Source organism: Sardina pilchardus, chromosome 19 (assembly GCF_963854185.1).
Source record: "Sardina pilchardus chromosome 19, fSarPil1.1, whole genome shotgun sequence".
Lineage (NCBI taxonomy): Eukaryota > Metazoa > Chordata > Actinopteri > Clupeiformes > Clupeidae > Sardina > Sardina pilchardus.
In genome coordinates, this window is record NC_085012.1 from 3,610,802 (window position 1) to 3,628,433 (window position 17,632).

The 17,632-nt window shown below is 45.7% G+C and overlaps 1 protein-coding gene across 1 annotated transcript in view; it reads left to right on the forward strand.

Moving 5' to 3' along the window:
- The first annotated feature begins 2,033 nt into the window (after positions 1-2,033).
- Positions 2,034-17,632, forward strand: part of LOC134066505 (zinc transporter ZIP12-like) — a 29,351-nt gene continuing 13,752 nt past the window's right edge. Inside the window, exons 1-6 of the mRNA XM_062521866.1 lie at positions 2,034-2,110; positions 3,363-3,491; positions 3,656-3,964; positions 12,671-12,878; positions 14,099-14,205; positions 15,645-15,828. Of these exons, the coding sequence (XP_062377850.1) occupies positions 3,710-3,964; positions 12,671-12,878; positions 14,099-14,205; positions 15,645-15,828 (754 nt within the window). The 5' untranslated portion in view covers positions 2,034-2,110; positions 3,363-3,491; positions 3,656-3,709. The remainder of the gene's footprint in view (positions 2,111-3,362; positions 3,492-3,655; positions 3,965-12,670; positions 12,879-14,098; positions 14,206-15,644; positions 15,829-17,632) is intronic.

Below are 17,632 nucleotides of genomic sequence, written 5' to 3' on the forward strand. Positions count from 1 at the left end.
ACCTTAAGCTGGTCATTTTAGTTGGTGTTGCTGGTCTACATTGCTGGTTTTTACTGGCCACGCCAGCTTATGTTGGTCATTCTAGAAAACCAGCTTGACCATCTTTGTCAAGCTGGACAGGCTGGTCACCAGCATGACCATCTTAAACCAGCTGTATCCCAAACGACAGGCTGGTCACACCAGCACGACCAGCTTCCTCAGATGGTCACGCCAGCATGTCTAGCTGGTGGCCTAACCAGCTACACCAGCAAAGACCAGCAATAAGAACTGTGTTTTGGGCAAAGACCAGCTAAAACCAGCCAAAACCAGCTACCAGCCTAAGCTGGTTTCTTGCTGGTTTTTTCAGCAGGGCTGTCAATGGAATGTGAATGTGTTTAGCGGAATATGGCCAGGACAGGCGATGCGAGGACTAGCGATACGACGTGGGCGGGTACGGAGATAAAATAATTTTAACTTTCAGCGATGCGAGTGAAGCGTGTACCAAATCAGAATGTAGAGTAGAGATGATTGACAGTTAACGGACATGTTTGCAGTGGGAAGTAAACTAGCGGGGAGCCATGGCAACCGACGCGGGCAGCAGATATTTGTTTTCTGCCAGCGAGTAGAATTTCGGCGAGAAGCAAGGAGCGATGGGCGAGTAGCGACGTATGTGAATCCCCCTTAAGACCAGCTAAAACCAGCTACCAGCATCAGCTGGTTTCTTGCTGTTTTTTTCAGCAGGGATTACAGTAACAATAGCAGCAACACACCTGTACAGTAACCATAGCAGCAGGTTCAAACACACCTGGCTCCATCGGCAGGAAATATGCACCTCAACAGCCTTCCATGCTTATTGCCTATTACGTTCCTGCTGAATAAAATTTGCAATGTAGACCAGCAACACCCACTAAAATGACCAGCTTGAGGTGGTACGACAAGCAAAACCAGCTGAATCTGGGAAAACCAGCTGAAGGTATGATTTTGCTAGTTTAGCTGATCAACCATCATAGGGTGGTCAAACAAGCTGGTCAACCAGCAAACCTCCTTAACTCATTGGCTGCCAGCCATTTTCAGTGCAGAGCGCTCCATACTGCCAGACGTTTTACAGCATTTTGACCGTTTTTCCAAGATCCACCGAACGGTGAGCTTTATGACTATGTAAACACCAAAGGTACCAAATGAAAGAGTAGACTCTCTTCTTTCATCTATCGTTTTCCGTTCTTTAGTAATCGTCAGTAGAACATGGGTTAGTTTTGCTAAAAACACCTCTTTTTGACCAAAAAATGGAGAAAACGATCTTTTTGTGAAAATCAACTTTTTACCCTTAGCGTTTCAGTAGTACGTCAACCACGATTGCACTGTTATCTCGTCAGTCTCGTCAGGTTAAGCTGGTCAGGCTGTTTTTTTCAGCAGAGGGATGACCTATAGAATCCCTCTCCCTCCCTCCTCTATTCACTCTCCCTCTCTCTCCTCTCTCTCCCTCCCTCCTCTACTCTCTCTCCCCCACTCTCCCTCCTCTCCTCTCTCTATCTACCCCCAACTCCTGTAGTCCATGAGGCTCTTTTGTCCCACTCCAGTTCATGAGAGATTGTGTGTGTGTGTGTGTGTGTGTGTGTGTGTGTGTGTGTGTGTGTGTGTGTGTGTGTGTGTGTGTGTGTCCTGCTCTAATGACTAATAATAATTGAGGTTGACAAGCCCTCATTAACCCATGTGTGTATGCGGACAATGCCACTTATTAGTGTGTGTGTGTGTGTGTGTGTGTGTGTGTGTGTGTTTGAGTGTTTGCACCATGTGCTTGTCCATCTTCACTTTAACACACACACACACATATTTTCTCTCCCTCTGTCTAAGCAGGACTCCTGTTCCTGCTGTTTGTGCACACTTGTGCGAGTCTGTGTTTGAGAGTGTGTGTGAAAGTGTGTGTGTGAGAAAGAGAGAGATCGACAGTGTGTTTGTGAGTGTGTGTGTATGTGTGTGTGTGAGTGTGTGTGTGTGTGTGTGTGTGTGTGTGTGTGTGAGAGTGTGTGTGTGCAATATGTATGTGTGGGGCTGGTTGCTAGTGGTGGGCTTGTGTGACGGTGTGACTGGACAGGACACACTGCGGCTGTCGGAGGAGGCTCCAGTTGAGGAGGTGCTGGTCTACACACACACACACACACACACACACACACACACACACATACACACAGTGGCAGTAGAGGACCCTATCATAATAATACATTTATTTTATATAGCGCCTTTCTCAAACCCAAGGTCGCTTTACATAATAAGGAAAAAACATTACAAATAAAGAAGGCACAAGAAAATACAACAATACAACAATGAAAATACAAAATAACAGGCAAACAATACAACACAGAGAAGCTGAGTGTACAGGGTTATGTGTTGGGTGTGGAGGAGAAGTGACAATTAAGCAAAAAGGTCTTGAGATGTGTTTTGAAGAAAGGAAGAGAAGGACAGTCGCGAAAAGTTTGGGGGAGTCAAGTAAGGATGGGTCGCTAGGATGAGTGGGCCAGGAATGCGCGCAAGGGGACCACAGCAGGCGATGGTAGGGCAGTCAGAGGGATGGGACTTCAGGTGTGATGAGGACCAGGAATAGGGATGGGACTTCAGGTGTGATGAGGACCAGGAATAAGGATGGGACTTCAGGTGTGATGAGGGCAGTCAGAGGGATGGGACTTCAGGTGTGATGAGGGCAGTCATAGGGATGGGACTTCAGGTGTGATGAGGGCCAGGAATAGGGATGGGACTTCAGGTGTGATGAGGATAATTTTAGATGAAAGGCAGTCAGTAAGGGAGTGTGGCGGGGGTCAGAGGGAGAGGGAGTGGTGAGGTGAAGCTGAAGGTCATCTGCATAGCAGTGGAAGTTAAGGCTGTGGCCCAAGTACAGAACCCTGGGGGACACCACAAGTGACAGGGAACATGGAGAACTGATGTAGACTAAGTGTGACAAACTGCTCTCTGATGGTGAGGTATGATTGAAACCAATTGAGGGAAACAACAATAGCAGACAGACGGGAGATTAAAACATTGTGGTTGATGGTATCCAAAGAAGCACTGAGGTCAAGGAGGATGAGAATGTTAAGAGAGTCAGAGTCAGCAGACAGAAGGAGGTTGTTAACTTGTGCTGTGTGCTGTTACATGAGCAGAAGCCAGATGGCAAGGGCTCATAAGGGCTCATACAGGTCATGGTGGTTAAGAAAGGTGTGTAGTTGTGAAGCACCGCTCTTTCCAGAACCTTGACCCTGATGGGATCATCTTACCCACCCACACACACACACCCACACCCACACACACACACCCACACATACACACCCACACATACACACCCACACACACAATGGCAGTCCCCTGATGGGATCATCTTACACTCTTGCACACAGTCCCCTGGAGTAGAGGAGCTGTGGGATGACCTGACCCCTGATCTGACCTCTGAGCTGACCTCTGAGCTGCCCCTGAGGAACCACACACAGCGCATCATCTCTCTGCTGCAGCAGCGTCTGGGACACCAGGTGCACACGCACGCACGCACGCACGCACGCACGCACGCACGCACGCACGCAGCACTATGAAAGACATACTAAAAATGTACCCTCAAACGGCACACTATGAAATACGTACTAAAGATCTCACTTGGACCAGCATTTGGTCTAAACTGATGTTTCCATGGTTACAGTGTCTCAGACCAGAGCATGTGCTGTCAGCCCTGGGTGATGATGGGAAGGCTGCCATGGCTCTGGAGGACTACCAGTTGATATCTACGCTGTTTTTGTGTTACATCATCAATGTGCGCCACTTGTGCCTGGGACCGCCCACCTCAGATCAGGCCCTCCCCCTCTGCCTCCGAGCGCTCACTAGGCTCCACCCACAGGAGGACCAGCACTTTCTCTCGTCCAATGAGACGGAGAGCATCCTGCTGACGCTCAACCAGCACTACCAATCAGCTGCTCCCCCAAAGCAGAGCCACACCCATTCACACACACAGGTGAGGTGCAATACAAACCTCCTTGCTGAAAAAAACAGCTTGACCAGCTTAAGGGGGTTTGCTGGTTGACCAGCTTGTTAACCAGCTCGTTTGACCACCCTATGATGGTTGACCAGCTAGATCAGCAAAACTCTTGCGAAAACATACCTTCAGCTGGTTTACTCAGCTTACGATGGTAATTTAACTGTCAAGCTTGACAAAGATGGTCAAGCAGGTTTTCTAGAATGACCAATATAAGCAGGCATGGCCAGTAAAAACCAGCAATGTAGACCAGCAACACCAACTAAAGGCTGGCTTACATTGCACGATTTTGGTCTGTTTTAACAGTCGGCGACTAGATTTCCAAAATCGGGCGGAAATCTTGGGAGTTCTACTAAAATCTCGGCGCGCTCCCGTCATCTAAATCGTTTAGTGTAAGGTGCCAATCTTAGCGGTTTTAAGTCCGTCGGAGTCAGTCTTTTTCTAGTTTTGCCGTTACGACAATATCAAACATGTTTGATATTATCGGAAGTCTTTTCAGTCGTGGCTCATGCAAATAGTGACGTGAACATTAATGACCAATCGTGACCTAGCTCCAACACGAAACAGGAAAGGGCAAAATAGGCAACAGCTGTAGCTTATATGATTTTTTGTTATTTCATTTCTTATAAATTATTAGTCTTATTATTCTACGTGACAGAACAGCTCTATATCTGTTAGGGATGTCACACATGAAACAATGCTGCAGAAACGCGAAAAAATTACTTTGATATGAGTAGGCTATCACGTGAGTTCCTGTTGATGATGACGTGTAGCCTAGTGCACGATGGAAATAATTTGAAGGAATCTAGCAGCAGTCTTGTAAATAGTGACCCACAGTCTTTGCAAAATCCTAATCTGAGACTGGCCTGTGACTACCCTGCTGAAAAAAACAGCCTGACTAGCTAAAGGTGGTTTGCTGGTTGACCAGCTTGTTAACCAGCTTGTTTGACCACCCTTTGATGGTTAACCAGCTAGACCAGCAAAACTCTCGCGAAAACATACCTTCAGCTGGTTTACCCAGCTTATGATGGTAATTCAGCTGGTTTTGATTGTCGTACCACCTTAAGCTGGTCATTTTAGTTGGTGTTGGTGGTCTACATTGCTGGTTTTTACTGGCCATGCCAGCTTATGTTGGTTATTCTAGAAAACCAGCTTGACCATCTTTGTCAAGCTTGACAGGCTGGTCACCAGCATGACCATCTTAAACCAGCTGTATCCCAAACGACAGGCTGGTCACACCAGCACGACCAGCTTCCTCAGATGGTCACGCCAGCATGTCTAGCTGGTGGCCTACCCAGCTACACCAGCAAAGACCACCCTGCTGAAAAAAACAGCCTGACCAGCTAAAGGTGGTTTGCTGGTTGACCAGCTTGTTAACCAGCTTATTTGACCAGCCTATGATGGTTAACCAGCTAGACCAGCAAAACTCTCGCGAAAACACACCTTCAGCTGGTTTACCCAGCTTATGATGGTAATTCAGCTGGTTTTGATTGTCGTACCACCTTAAGCTGGTCATTTTAGTTGGTGTTGCTGGTCTACATTGCTGGTTTTTACTGGCCACGCCAGCTTATGTTGGTTATTCTAGAAAACCAGCTTGACCATCTTTGTCAAGCTTGACAGGCTGGTCACCAGCATGACCATCTTAAACCAGTTGTATCCCAAACGACAGGCTGGTCACACCAGCACGACCAGCTTCCTCAGATGGTCAAGCCAGCATGTCTAGCTGGTGGCCTAACCAGCTACACCAGCAAAGACCAGCAATAATAACTGTGTTTTGGGCAAAGACCAGCTAAAACCAGCTAAAACCAGCTACCAGCCTAAGCTGGTTTCTTGCTGTTTTTTTCAGCAGGGCAGCAATAATAACTGTGTTTTGGGCAAAGACCAGCTAAAACCAGCTAAAACCAGCTACCAGCCTAAGCTGGTTTCTTGCTGTTTTTTTCAGCAGGGTAGTCTGTCACTAAAAACTCAATGAATTGTCTTTAGATGTGAGAGGGTCTGAGACTGTAGTCTTTCAAAAATCTTTTCCAAATCTTTGCAAAGTCTGGCAATGTAAGGTAGGCTTAAAATGACCAGCTTGAGGTGGTACGACAATCAAAACCAGCTGAATTACCATCGTAAGCTGGGTAAACCAGCTGATGGTATATTTTCGCAAGAATTTTGCTGGTCTAGCTGGTCAACCATCATAGGGTGGTCAAACAAGCTGGTTAACAAGCTGGTTATCCAAGCTGGTCAGGCTGTTTTTTCAGCAGGGTGGTTTTGCTTATCGTACCACCTTATCATCATTTTAGTTGGTGTTGCTGGTCTACATTGCTGATTTTTACTGACCATGCCCTGACTTATGTTGGTCATTCTAGCAAACCAGCTAGACCATCTCTGTCGAGATTGACAGGCTGGTCACCAGCATGACCCTCTTACACCAGCTGTATCCCACACAACAGGCTGGTCACACCAGCACAACCAGCTTCATCAGATGGTCACGCCAGCATGTCTAGCTGGTGGCCTAACCAGCTACACCAGCAAATACCAGCGATAGCTGGAAGAAAACCAGCAAAGACCAGCTAAAATCAGCAAAGACCAACTTAAACCAGCAAAATCCAGCTAAAACCAGCAAAGACCAGCAACAAAACAGCTTAAACCAGCTACCAGCATAAGCTGGTTAGGGCCCGAGCACCGAGGTGCGGCCACTGAAAGTGGCTGCACCGTAGGTGCAAGGCCCTATTGTTTTTGCTCAGATTATTATTATTATTATTATTATTATTATTATTATACTTCTATTCCTCTTACTCTTAACTTTTTCGCCCTTTTTCACCAACTTGACATGCACTAAAACTCTTGTAATTTGGCATCTAGATGTGGAATTGTTAACTGTACTTAGAGACAAAGGTTTGGCCTAGGGTGTGGCTCAGGGACTGTATAGCGCCACCTAGCGCGCCGTCTACTGTGGTTGACGCATACATTCACGGAAATGAACCAAATTTGGTGGACATGTGTGTTGTATTATTCTGAACAAGTTTTACATTTAAACTATATAGTGAATCTTAGAAGAATTTGAATTATGTGAGATTGTCTGATTTTTGCACATCATGTATTTTGAAATACTTCTCCTAGACGGTTTATCGAAATTATGTCATTTAAGCACTAAAATGATCTTGAGGGGTTGCCTGAGAGGAATTGCGACCAGATTTTTGAATTTCAAAAGTATATTGAAATGGCGAAGGTTTGAATCTAGGTGTCTTATAAAAGAAGCAAAAAGTTGGTGTTATAGGCAGAAAACAGTGACTAATTTGGATGAAATTTGATGGAGTATTAGTTAGTGTGTTTGTAGTGACAGTCATATACAAAGTTTTGAATTTGGTGTTGTTTGTGTTTTTTAAAAGCACATTAATGATTGTGGTGGACACAGTTTTAGCTAAAATATTTTGAAGCGAGTTGATGAATAATTATAATCATATCAACCTATGCTGCAATTTTGATTTCAACCATGTTGACAGAAAGTGAGATATTTAGGTTTATTAGGTTTTTATAGGTCTCTGTTCCTAGCCGCGCATGGTCTTGCTCCCTCACTGTGGCTCACCCACTCTAGTCTGTTTCCCTCCCCCCACAGTTCTTCCCACCCCTCCCCTCTCTCCCAGCTGGATGTCTCTCTAACCTCCCCCGCTTTCCACATAGAGACTCAGACACAGACACACACACACACACACACACACACACACACACACACACACACACACACACACACACACACACACAGACACACACACACACACACACAGGTTTGAACCTAAGTTTCTTATAAAAGGAACAATAAGTTGGTGTTATAGGCAGAAAGCAGTGACTAATTTGGATGAAATTTAATGGAGTATTAGATAGTGTGGTTGTAGTGACAGTCACATTCAAGTTTTGATGTTGTTTGGTGTGGTTGTGATTTTGTCACTTATAATAGCATATTAATGATTGTGGTTGACACATAGTTTTACCTAAAGTATTATGAGATGAGTTTACAAATAGCCTACTAATAGTCATATTAACCTATGCTGCAATTTTGACTTTAAACACACTAACAGAAAGTGAGTTATTTAGGGTTATTTGTTTGATGCCCTAGGGAATGAAACTCAATTGTCTGTAAAAGTCTCTCACTCATTTGACATTCTGTGGTCGAGAGCACTGTCCCGCCCACTACACCATGTGATTTGTTAGTCAGTGCAGATCCAGGCGACCCCATAGAAGTCTCAGTCAATGTAGCTCTATACTGAGTGTTTTCGTGGATTTATATCGTGGAAACAGTGCAATCATTTTGACTTTTTGTCTACGGAGTTATTCTTGAAAGTAAGGTAACAGTTTTGTTGAAACGCAACTTTGCAAGCTATTTGATGCGGTTCAATAAGTTGGCTAAAGCGCTCGTTTCCTCCATCTAGCTAACTCCAAGTGATGCATGTTAGTGATATGGTGTTTACTAGCTAGTTTATCTCAGCTTACAAATAGAGCCTTGATAGCCTAGGTGACAGCCTAACTAGGCCTACTGAAACATAATCCAAACTTTTGACAGTTGTAAAATGTAACGTGAAGTTCAAATGTGTCACTGTTTGGGAGTAGCCTGCCGTTTGGGAGCTAACGTTATAGCAAGGCAGGTTTTTGTCACGTTCGGTAATTAACAAGTCCCAGTGCGATAACGAACGTCAAATAGCCTACTGTAGTTGGTCTTGTTTGAAAAGGTCTAGCGGAAAACACAACAGGCACCTAGGGCCAGCCGTAGTAAATTCGACCTGGTTTTAAATCTTGGCCTAAGCTAGCTAGCTAAGCTAGCTCGCTAACTCCAATTGATGCATGTTAGCGATATGGTGTTTACTAGTTTATTTTAGCTTACAAATAGAGCATTGATAGCCTAGGTGTCAGTTTAACTCCTGAAACATAATCCAAACTTTTGACAGATGTAAAACGTAATGAGAAGTTCAAATGTGTCACATTTTGGGAGTAGCCTACCGTTTGTGAGTGGAAGCTAGCTAATGCCTTTATTAGTGGAGGACGTAAGTTTGAAACCACAACGAACTTACTCTGCCTAACTGAAGGAGGACGTTTCTCCATGGACATCTAGAAAGCAGGAGAGAAGATGACAGAACTAGAACTGGCCGTCTGCTTAGCTTTCAATCAAGGTAAGAACATTTCCCTGCAGTGCAAGGCAGGTTAATGTTATTCAGTTGTGGTGATTAATTGCCTTTAAATTGAGTGAACCATCTATCTATTCAAAATAATCTAAACGTTTCCCCTATCTGGAAATACGTTAGTTTGGTGCCACCGATTCATATGAGCAGTCGTGCAATGTGTGTGTGATCCAAGTGAAACCATACGAGGCTAGAAACAACCATATTTTTCAAACGATTGATTCCTTTAATTATACATGCAAACAGCATAGGCAGACTGCCTAATCCTAGTTTTTGAAACGATTGAAGATGATATGAACATAGTTTATCCCTTTGCATGCGTTTGCAAACATGCTCTGGGTAGACTTCAAAACGTTTTTTTAATTATTTGATCTGCCATCACTAAGCCTAGTTTAATTAGGCTATAGGCCTATGCATTAATAACCTTGCCTATGATGGACTGAGAAATTTGCTGTCAACGTTAGGCATGAAACGGTAGGCTCAAATTATTTATTTAAAAGACGTAATTTATGAAGTTGTTGTTGGCTTTGCCACGCGTTCGCATCCAGTTTGACGTGTCCGGATTTTCCGATAATGACAGCAATCTCGTGATGGCAATATTGACTTTTAATTTCTGCGCGTGTAAACTAGTCTAGGCTACAGTGCCTGAAGTTAGCTGTGACAGACTAGCCTACTGGTTTTCATAGTTTTAGCCACAAAGCCTGTCTACCCTAGGTCAACTGAATTGTTTAGTTATCACCTTGTCATTTCGCATTTTTCCAGCTTTATCTCCGTGCGCCCCATGTCATTCAAGACGTCATTCAAAACATATTTCGGGATAGCCATCTCACTATGAGAAAACGTATGACGACAGTGCTAAGAGATTAACACATTGGCATGCTTGGTAAACTTGTCTTGCACATAATATTGAGCTGATTTGTTTAGTGAAAATGGCCTGTAGCATTGTGCTGATAGATGAAAAAAGTCGCCTATTTAAAGGCACAGTTTGAATTTTAATCCTAGCTCTCCATTTAGTGTGTGCACTTGAACAAATGATGTAGCTTATAACAGTAGGGCCAGACATTTGTTTTTAGGAGGAAAGGTGATGGACATGTTACTTTGGAAGGAGAGGGAGTGGTGCAATTTGATTTTCTTTGGAACTTAAATATCATCAAGCAACCTCTTCAAACAGCATCAAAATATCAATAGGCCTATTCACTATTATATTGTACAGGACTAGAGCTAGAGGACTAAGGTGGTAGGCTATATGTTATCAAGTAGGTCTATATTAAAACATGTAGTCAACATTATAACTTTATGTTGGTTTAAGTGAAAACAAAGCATGTCATGAACTAGGAAAATCCATGGTTCTACATCATTGTTGGCAAAATGATCATGATAGCTGCCCTACATATTTCAGCCATATCTGGTTTAGTCTTGAGTAGGCCTAGGCTACTTTGCTATAAATTAGTCGTAGACTTATTACGATATAGTCTATGTATATCTATATATATCGAGGGCTGAGAACCACAGGGGCGTAAGTGACATTTCACCAACTTTACAATAGAGCCAAAACAAAAGACCTTTGGTTTTTGTTTTTGTCAATCATTTAATATTTATAAATATTTTACTTCTATAATTGTGTCAGCTAAAAAGAGCTCATCAAGAGCTTTCAGGTGATATATATAACTCAATTTTGACCAAAATGTCACTTACGCAACTGCCCCTTTGGTTCTCAGCCCTCGATATATGTTATAATGTTTATATGTATCACAGTTTATAAACAGTTCTCATAAAAGTCATCTGATGTTATCATTTAAGGGGTCATTTTTGAAAACGTTCTCCTGAGGGTGCTGGGTATATTTTCCTCTTTTTTGTCCTTTGCCAATCACACCCCTGAAACATGGTGTGAATCAATCTCATCGAGTGCTGTCAGTAAGAAAAAGAACAAGGAAACTTGATATGACAGAGCAGCAAACACTCATTTTCTATGCCCCATTCAGTTAACCTAATGATAGTTGCTGGTTCAGTATTCGGCTAAGGTTGTATCAAATTTCCTGGTTCTTTATCCTACAGTGACCTCAAACAACAGGGCTTTGAATTTGTTCACACACAATTTCAATACTGGAAAACTGGTCTTGAAAGTCCTTAAAAAGTGCTTGAATTTGGCCATGACAATGGTGTACAAAACCTGTGCATGTAAATTTAACGGTCTATCATAGCAATAACAGCAACATTTTCTTTTATTTGGACTTCAAAAATACTTTTTATGAGGAACATTTAAAACCCTTGAACTAATAAAGTAAATTAAGTGAGAGGAAGTGTGCGGACCTTTTACTCTTTTTTTGAACATTTAAAACCCTACAATTTATCTTCGTGGCAGAAGGCATACTTTAGAAATTTCACAGACAAAATTGTTTTTGCTACCCCTAGTCAGAGACAGAGCTCTGGTCTAGGGTGTGGCTTAGGGACTCTATAGTGCCACCTAGCAGATTGTGTTGTGGTTGACGTGTACATTCACGAAAATGAAGCAAATTTGGTGGTTTTACGTGTTATTGGTGTCGCTACTGAAAGATAGAGCTCTGGCCTAGGGTGTGGCTTAAGGACTAAGCGCCACCTAGTTTGTTGTCTGTTGTGGTTGACGTGTACATTCATGAAAATTAACCAAATTTATTGGACTTCTTTCGTATTGCTATCGCTAGTCAGAAAAGGAGCTCAGGCCTAGGGTGTGGCTTAGGGACTCTATAGCGCCACCTAGCGTGTTGTCTGTTGTGGTTGACACATATATTCACGAAAATTAGTCACATTTGGTGGGCATGTGTGTTACTGCTACAGCTAGTCAGGGACAGAGCTCTGGCCTAGGGTGTCGCTTAGGTACTCTATAGTGCCACCTAGCATGTTGTCTTTTGTGGTTGACACATATATTCACAAAAATGAACCAAATTTAGTGGGCATGTATGTTGCTCATGCACAGGCACACCAACCCACACATGTTGCTTTGTTAGATTCCGAAATGTCACTGGTCTCCGCACCGCAGGTGCTCGGGCCCGCCATCGCCGCTTGCGGCTATATTTTCTTGTTGTTTTTTTCAGCAGGGCTCTCACATACACACACAAACTTCCATACACATGTGTGAGATATGTGTATTGACTGCAGCATACCTGTGTGTGTGTGTGTGGGTGTGTGTGTGTTTGCATGCGAATGCCGGTGTTTGTGAATATGTTTGCTTGTATATGTATGCTTGTTTGTACCTGTGTGTGTGTGTGTGTGTGTGTTTGTGTGTGCTCTATGTGTGTGTGTGTGTGTGTGTGTGTGTGTGTGTGTGTGTGTGTGCTCTGTGTGCGTGTGTGTGTTCAACATGTGTGTGTGTGTGTGCTCTATGTGTGTGTGTGCTCAATGTGTGTGTGCTCTATGTGTGTGTGCTCTATGTGTGTGTGTGCTCAATGTGTGTGTGCTCTATGTGTGTGTGTGTGTATGCTCTATGTGTGTGTTCGCTCTATGTGTGTGTGTGTGTGTGTGTGTGTGTGTGCTCTATGTGTGTTTGTAGTGTGTGGATGCGGAGTCCTTAATGAAGGAGGCAGGGGTCACTGATCGACGAGGTGCAGACGTCTTCTCTCTGCCGCGATTGGCTGCTGCGCTCATCAGTCATGTGCTGAGAGGCCACTGCCTAAGTCGTAGGAACCTCCCCTCCCCCGCCTTCTTCACTGATACAGTATTCCACCACCTCAACAGCTCCACCCACCTGCAGCTTACAGGTACACACACACACACACACACACACACTCCCCTCCCCCGCCTTCTTCACTGATACAGTATTCCACCACCTCAACCGCTCCACATACCTGCAGCTTACAGGTACACACACACACACACACACACACACACACACACACACACACACACACACACACACACTCCCCTCCCCCGTCTTCTTCACTGACACAGTATTCCACCACCTCAACCGCTCCACATACCTGTAGCTTACAGGTAAACACACACACAGTTAACACTCTAGCCCTTTTCAGACTGAGAAACGATACATTAGCGTTTAAGAAATAGCGGGTTCAGGGGGATTTCACAGTGTGAAAGGTAGACGGTTTTGGTCCCGGGGTTGTTTGAAGCCGGGTTCGAGTGAGTTATGGGAGGCGTTGCCTAGCAGCACGTCACACACAATTTGGGAGTGAACAATGACGTTAAGCATGCCTTGGACCTCGGAGATAAACTGATATACACAACTGTCATGCTAGTGCTACGTGGTTTAGTTTCCAAATGATGGCGGGCCACTTGTTATGTTATTTGAATGCCAAATGAGGTCCTTTTGTCTGTCAAAGTCATATTTTAGTGTGCTAAGTCCTGAACGACTGCTGCCATTTCAGTTAGCTCGTTGGCTAGTTAGCTAGCATTAGGCAAATGTTCCAAAAAGACGTGCTGGCAGCAGACAGTTTTGATAACATAGCAACAATAAACACTTGACCGAAGCGCTGAGAAAAGGAGGTTCAGGGCACTCTCAGCGTAAAAAACGTGATTGGTGGACACAGCCATAGATATATATATATATATATATATATATCTATGGACAATGGACATAGCAGCTAAAGTTGTCCTTGTCTCTTGTGTGTTTCCTGTATTTTAACCTCCTGCCTTGCCAAATATGTCATCAGTCACACACCCCTAATAGTGGGGTTGACCTGTTCCTTTCACACTGAGCCCGCCTCGGCAATAATACTACCCCCCGAGACGGGTTCAATTGCCAAGGCGGGTTGACTCCCCTCCCCGTGTCGGCCAGTGTGAAAGGAACCGCCTTAACGTTAAATTCGTCTGATTTAGCGTTAAATTCGGTCAGTGTGAAAGGGGCTTCTGTGTACTGTGGGTTTAAACAGACACACACACACATACACACACACGCACGCACACACACACACACACACACACACACACACACACACACACTTGTGGGTTGTGCTCTGTGTTGCAGACTTGGAGCTGCTGTTGCACAAGCTGGGCATTGGAGGCCACGCCCCCAAGTTCCCAAAGGGGTCAAAGGGTCAAGAACAACAGAGAGCTGTTGGAGACTGGACACAGGTGAGCATAGGTAGCATGTTCAGGTGAACACATGTAGCATGTAGCATGTTCAGGTGAACACATGTAGTATGTTCAGGTGAACACAGGTGAGCACATGTAGCATGTTCAGGTGAACACAGGTAGCATGTTCAGGTGAACACAGGTGAGCAGATGTAGCATGTTCAGGTGAACACATGTAGCATGTTCAGTTGAACACATGTAGCATGTTCAGGTGAACACATGTAGCATGTTCAGGTGAACACAGGTAGCAAGAACAGTTGAACACAGGTGAACACATGTAGCATGTTCAGGTGAACACATGTAGCAAGTTCAGGTGAACACATGTAGCATGTTCAGGTGAACACATGTAGCATGTTCAGTTGAACACAGGTGAGCACATGTAGCAAGTTCAGGTGAACACATGTAGCATGTTCAGGTGAACAGATGTAGCAAGTTCAGTTGAACACAGGTGAGCACATGTAGCAAGCTCAGGTGAACACATGTAGCATGTTCAGGTGAACACATGTAGCATGTAGCATGTTCAGGTGAGCACATGTAGCAAGTTCAGTTGAACACAGGTGAGCACATGTAGCAAGTTCAGGTGAACACAGGTGAGCACATGTAGCAAGTTCAGGTGAACACATGTAGCATGTTCAGGTGAGCACATGTGAGCACATGTAGCATGTTCAGGTGAACACAGGTGAGCACATGTAGCATGTTCAGCTGAACACAGGTGAGCACATGTAGCATGTTCAGGTGAACACAGGTGAGCACATGTAGCATGTTCAGGTGAACACATGTAGCAAGTTCAGGTGAACACAGGTGAGCACATGTAGCAAGTTCAGGTGAACACAGGTGAGCACATGTAGCATGTTCAGGTGAACACATGTAGCATGTTCAGGTGAGCACATGTAGCATGTTCAGTTGAACACAGGTGAACACATGTAGCATGTTCAGGTGAACACATGTAGCATGTAGCATGTTCAGGTGAACACATGTAGCAAGTTCAGGTGAACACAGGTGAGCACATGTAGCAAGTTCAGTTGAACACATGTAGCATGTTCAGGTGAGCACATGTAGCAAGTTCAGGTGAACACAGGTGAGCACATGTAGCAAGTTCAGGTGAACACATGTGAGCACATGTAGCAAGTTCAGGTGAACACAGGTGAACACATGTAGCATGTTCAGGTGAACACATGTAGCAAGTTCAGGTGAACACAGGTGAACACATGTAGCATGTTCAGGTGAAACAGGTAGCATGTTCAGTTGAGCACATGTAGCATGTTCAGATGGACACAGGTGAGCACATGTAGCATGTTCAGGTGAAACAGGTAGCATGTTCAGGAGACACAGTGTGTGTGTGTGTGTGTGTGTGTGTGTGTGTGTGTGTGTGTGTGTGTGTGTGTGTTAATGTGTGTGTGCTTTTGTGTGTGTGAACATGTGTGCATCTGTGTGTGCAGGTGTGTTTCACAGCTGACCAGCTACTGAATGTGCACCTGTTGGACGCCAAGCTCCCACTGTCCAGGCAAACCTTCACTCAGTTATGCCCCGCCCTCATCCAGCAGCTGCTGACCAATCCCTGTCAGACTCCACTCACTGACCACACCCCTCTAGAGGACAACTCTGCCCCCGGCAGTCTGCAAAGTACAGCCTGCCTCCCTTTCTCCTCTCCCCCCCCCCCCGTAGAGTACAGCCTGCCTCCCTTTCTCCTCTCCCCCCCCCCCCCGTAGAGTACAGCCTGCCTCCCTTACCCCCCACCCCCCCCCCCACAGAGTACAGCCTGCCTCCCTTACTCCTCTCCCCCCCCCCGTAGAGTACAGCCTGCCTCCCTTACTCCTCTCCCCCCCCCCCGTAGAGTACAGCCTGCCTCCCTTTCTCCTCTCCCCCCCCCCCGTAGAGTACAGCCTGCCTCCCTTTCTCCTCTCCCCCCCCCGTAGAGTACAGCCTGCCTCCCTTACCCCCCCCCCCCCCCTGCAGAGTACAGCCTGCCTCCCTTACCCCCCCCCCCCTGCAGAGTACAGCCTGCCTCCCTTTCTCCTCTCCCCCCCCCGTAGAGTACAGCCTGCCTCCCTTTCTCCTCTCCCCCCCCCGTAGAGTACAGCCTGCCTCCCTTAACCCCCCCCCCCCCCCCACAGAGTACAGCCTTCCTCCCTTAACCCCCCCCCCCCGTAGAGTACAGCCTGCCTCCCTTTCTCCTCTCCCCCCCCCCCCGTAGAGTACAGCCTGCCTCCCTTTCTCCTCTCCCCCCCCCCCCGTAGAGTACAGCCTGCCTCCCTTACCCCCCCCCCCTCGTAGAGTACAGCCTGCCTCCCTTACCCCCCCCCCACAGAGTACAGCCTTCCTCCCTTACCCCCCCCCCCCCGTAGAGTACAGCCTGCCTCCCTTACCCCCCCCCCCGTAGAGTACAGCCTGCCTCCCTTACCCCCCCCCCACAGAGTACAGCCTTCCTCCCTTACCCCCCCCCCTGTAGAGTACAGCCTGCCTCCCTTTCTCCTCCCCCCCCCCCTGCAGAGTACAGCCTGCCTCCCTTACCCCCCCCCCCTGCAGAGTACAGCCTGCCTCCCTTACCCCCCCCCCTGTAGAGTACAGCCTGCCTCCCTTACTCCTCCCCATCTGCCCCTTCCCCTCCCCATCTTCCTCTGCCCCTCCCCCATCTGCCCTTGTTCCTCCCCATCTGCCCCTTCTCCTCCTCATCTGCCCCTGCCCCTCCCCCATTTGTCCCTCCCTTCCTGCCCTTTCCCCCTCTCACCCGCCCCTCCCACTATAGCTACTTACTTTTTGTACTAGCACTGACAAACTTTTGGGAAGTAATCTAGCAGTGACAAACTAGCATGGCTAGCACTTTTGGACTACAATCTAGCAGTGTCAAACTAGCACAGCAAGCGCATTTGGGAAGTAATCTAGCAGTGACAAACTAGCACAGCTAGCGCATTTGGGAAGTAATCTAGCAGTGACAAACTAGCACAGCTAGCGCATTTGGGAAGTAATCTAGCAGTGACAAACTAGCACAGCTAACGCATTTGGGAAGTAATCTAGCAGTGACAAACTAGCACAGCTACTGCTTTTGGGCTATAATCTAGCAGTGACAAACTAGCAAAGCTAGCGCTTTTTAGACTTCAATCTAGCAGTGACAAACTAGCACAGCTAGCGCTTTTTGCTATAATCTAGCAGTGACAAACTAGCAAAGCTAGCGCTTTTGGGCTTTTGGGCTATCATACAAGTTTTGTATCTAAAACACATTGCTGGCAGTATAAGTTTTTTCTATTTCTTTTTCATATGGGATACGTCTGTGTATTTCAACCAGATTGACAGTTAAACTGAAAATGTCCCCATTTTTCCACATTTTGAGATTATGTCCCCACTTTTGGTTTCAGACATCTGGTCACCTTATCCAACAGTGACAAACTAGCAAAACTAGCACTTTTGGGCTATGATCTAGCATAGCAAA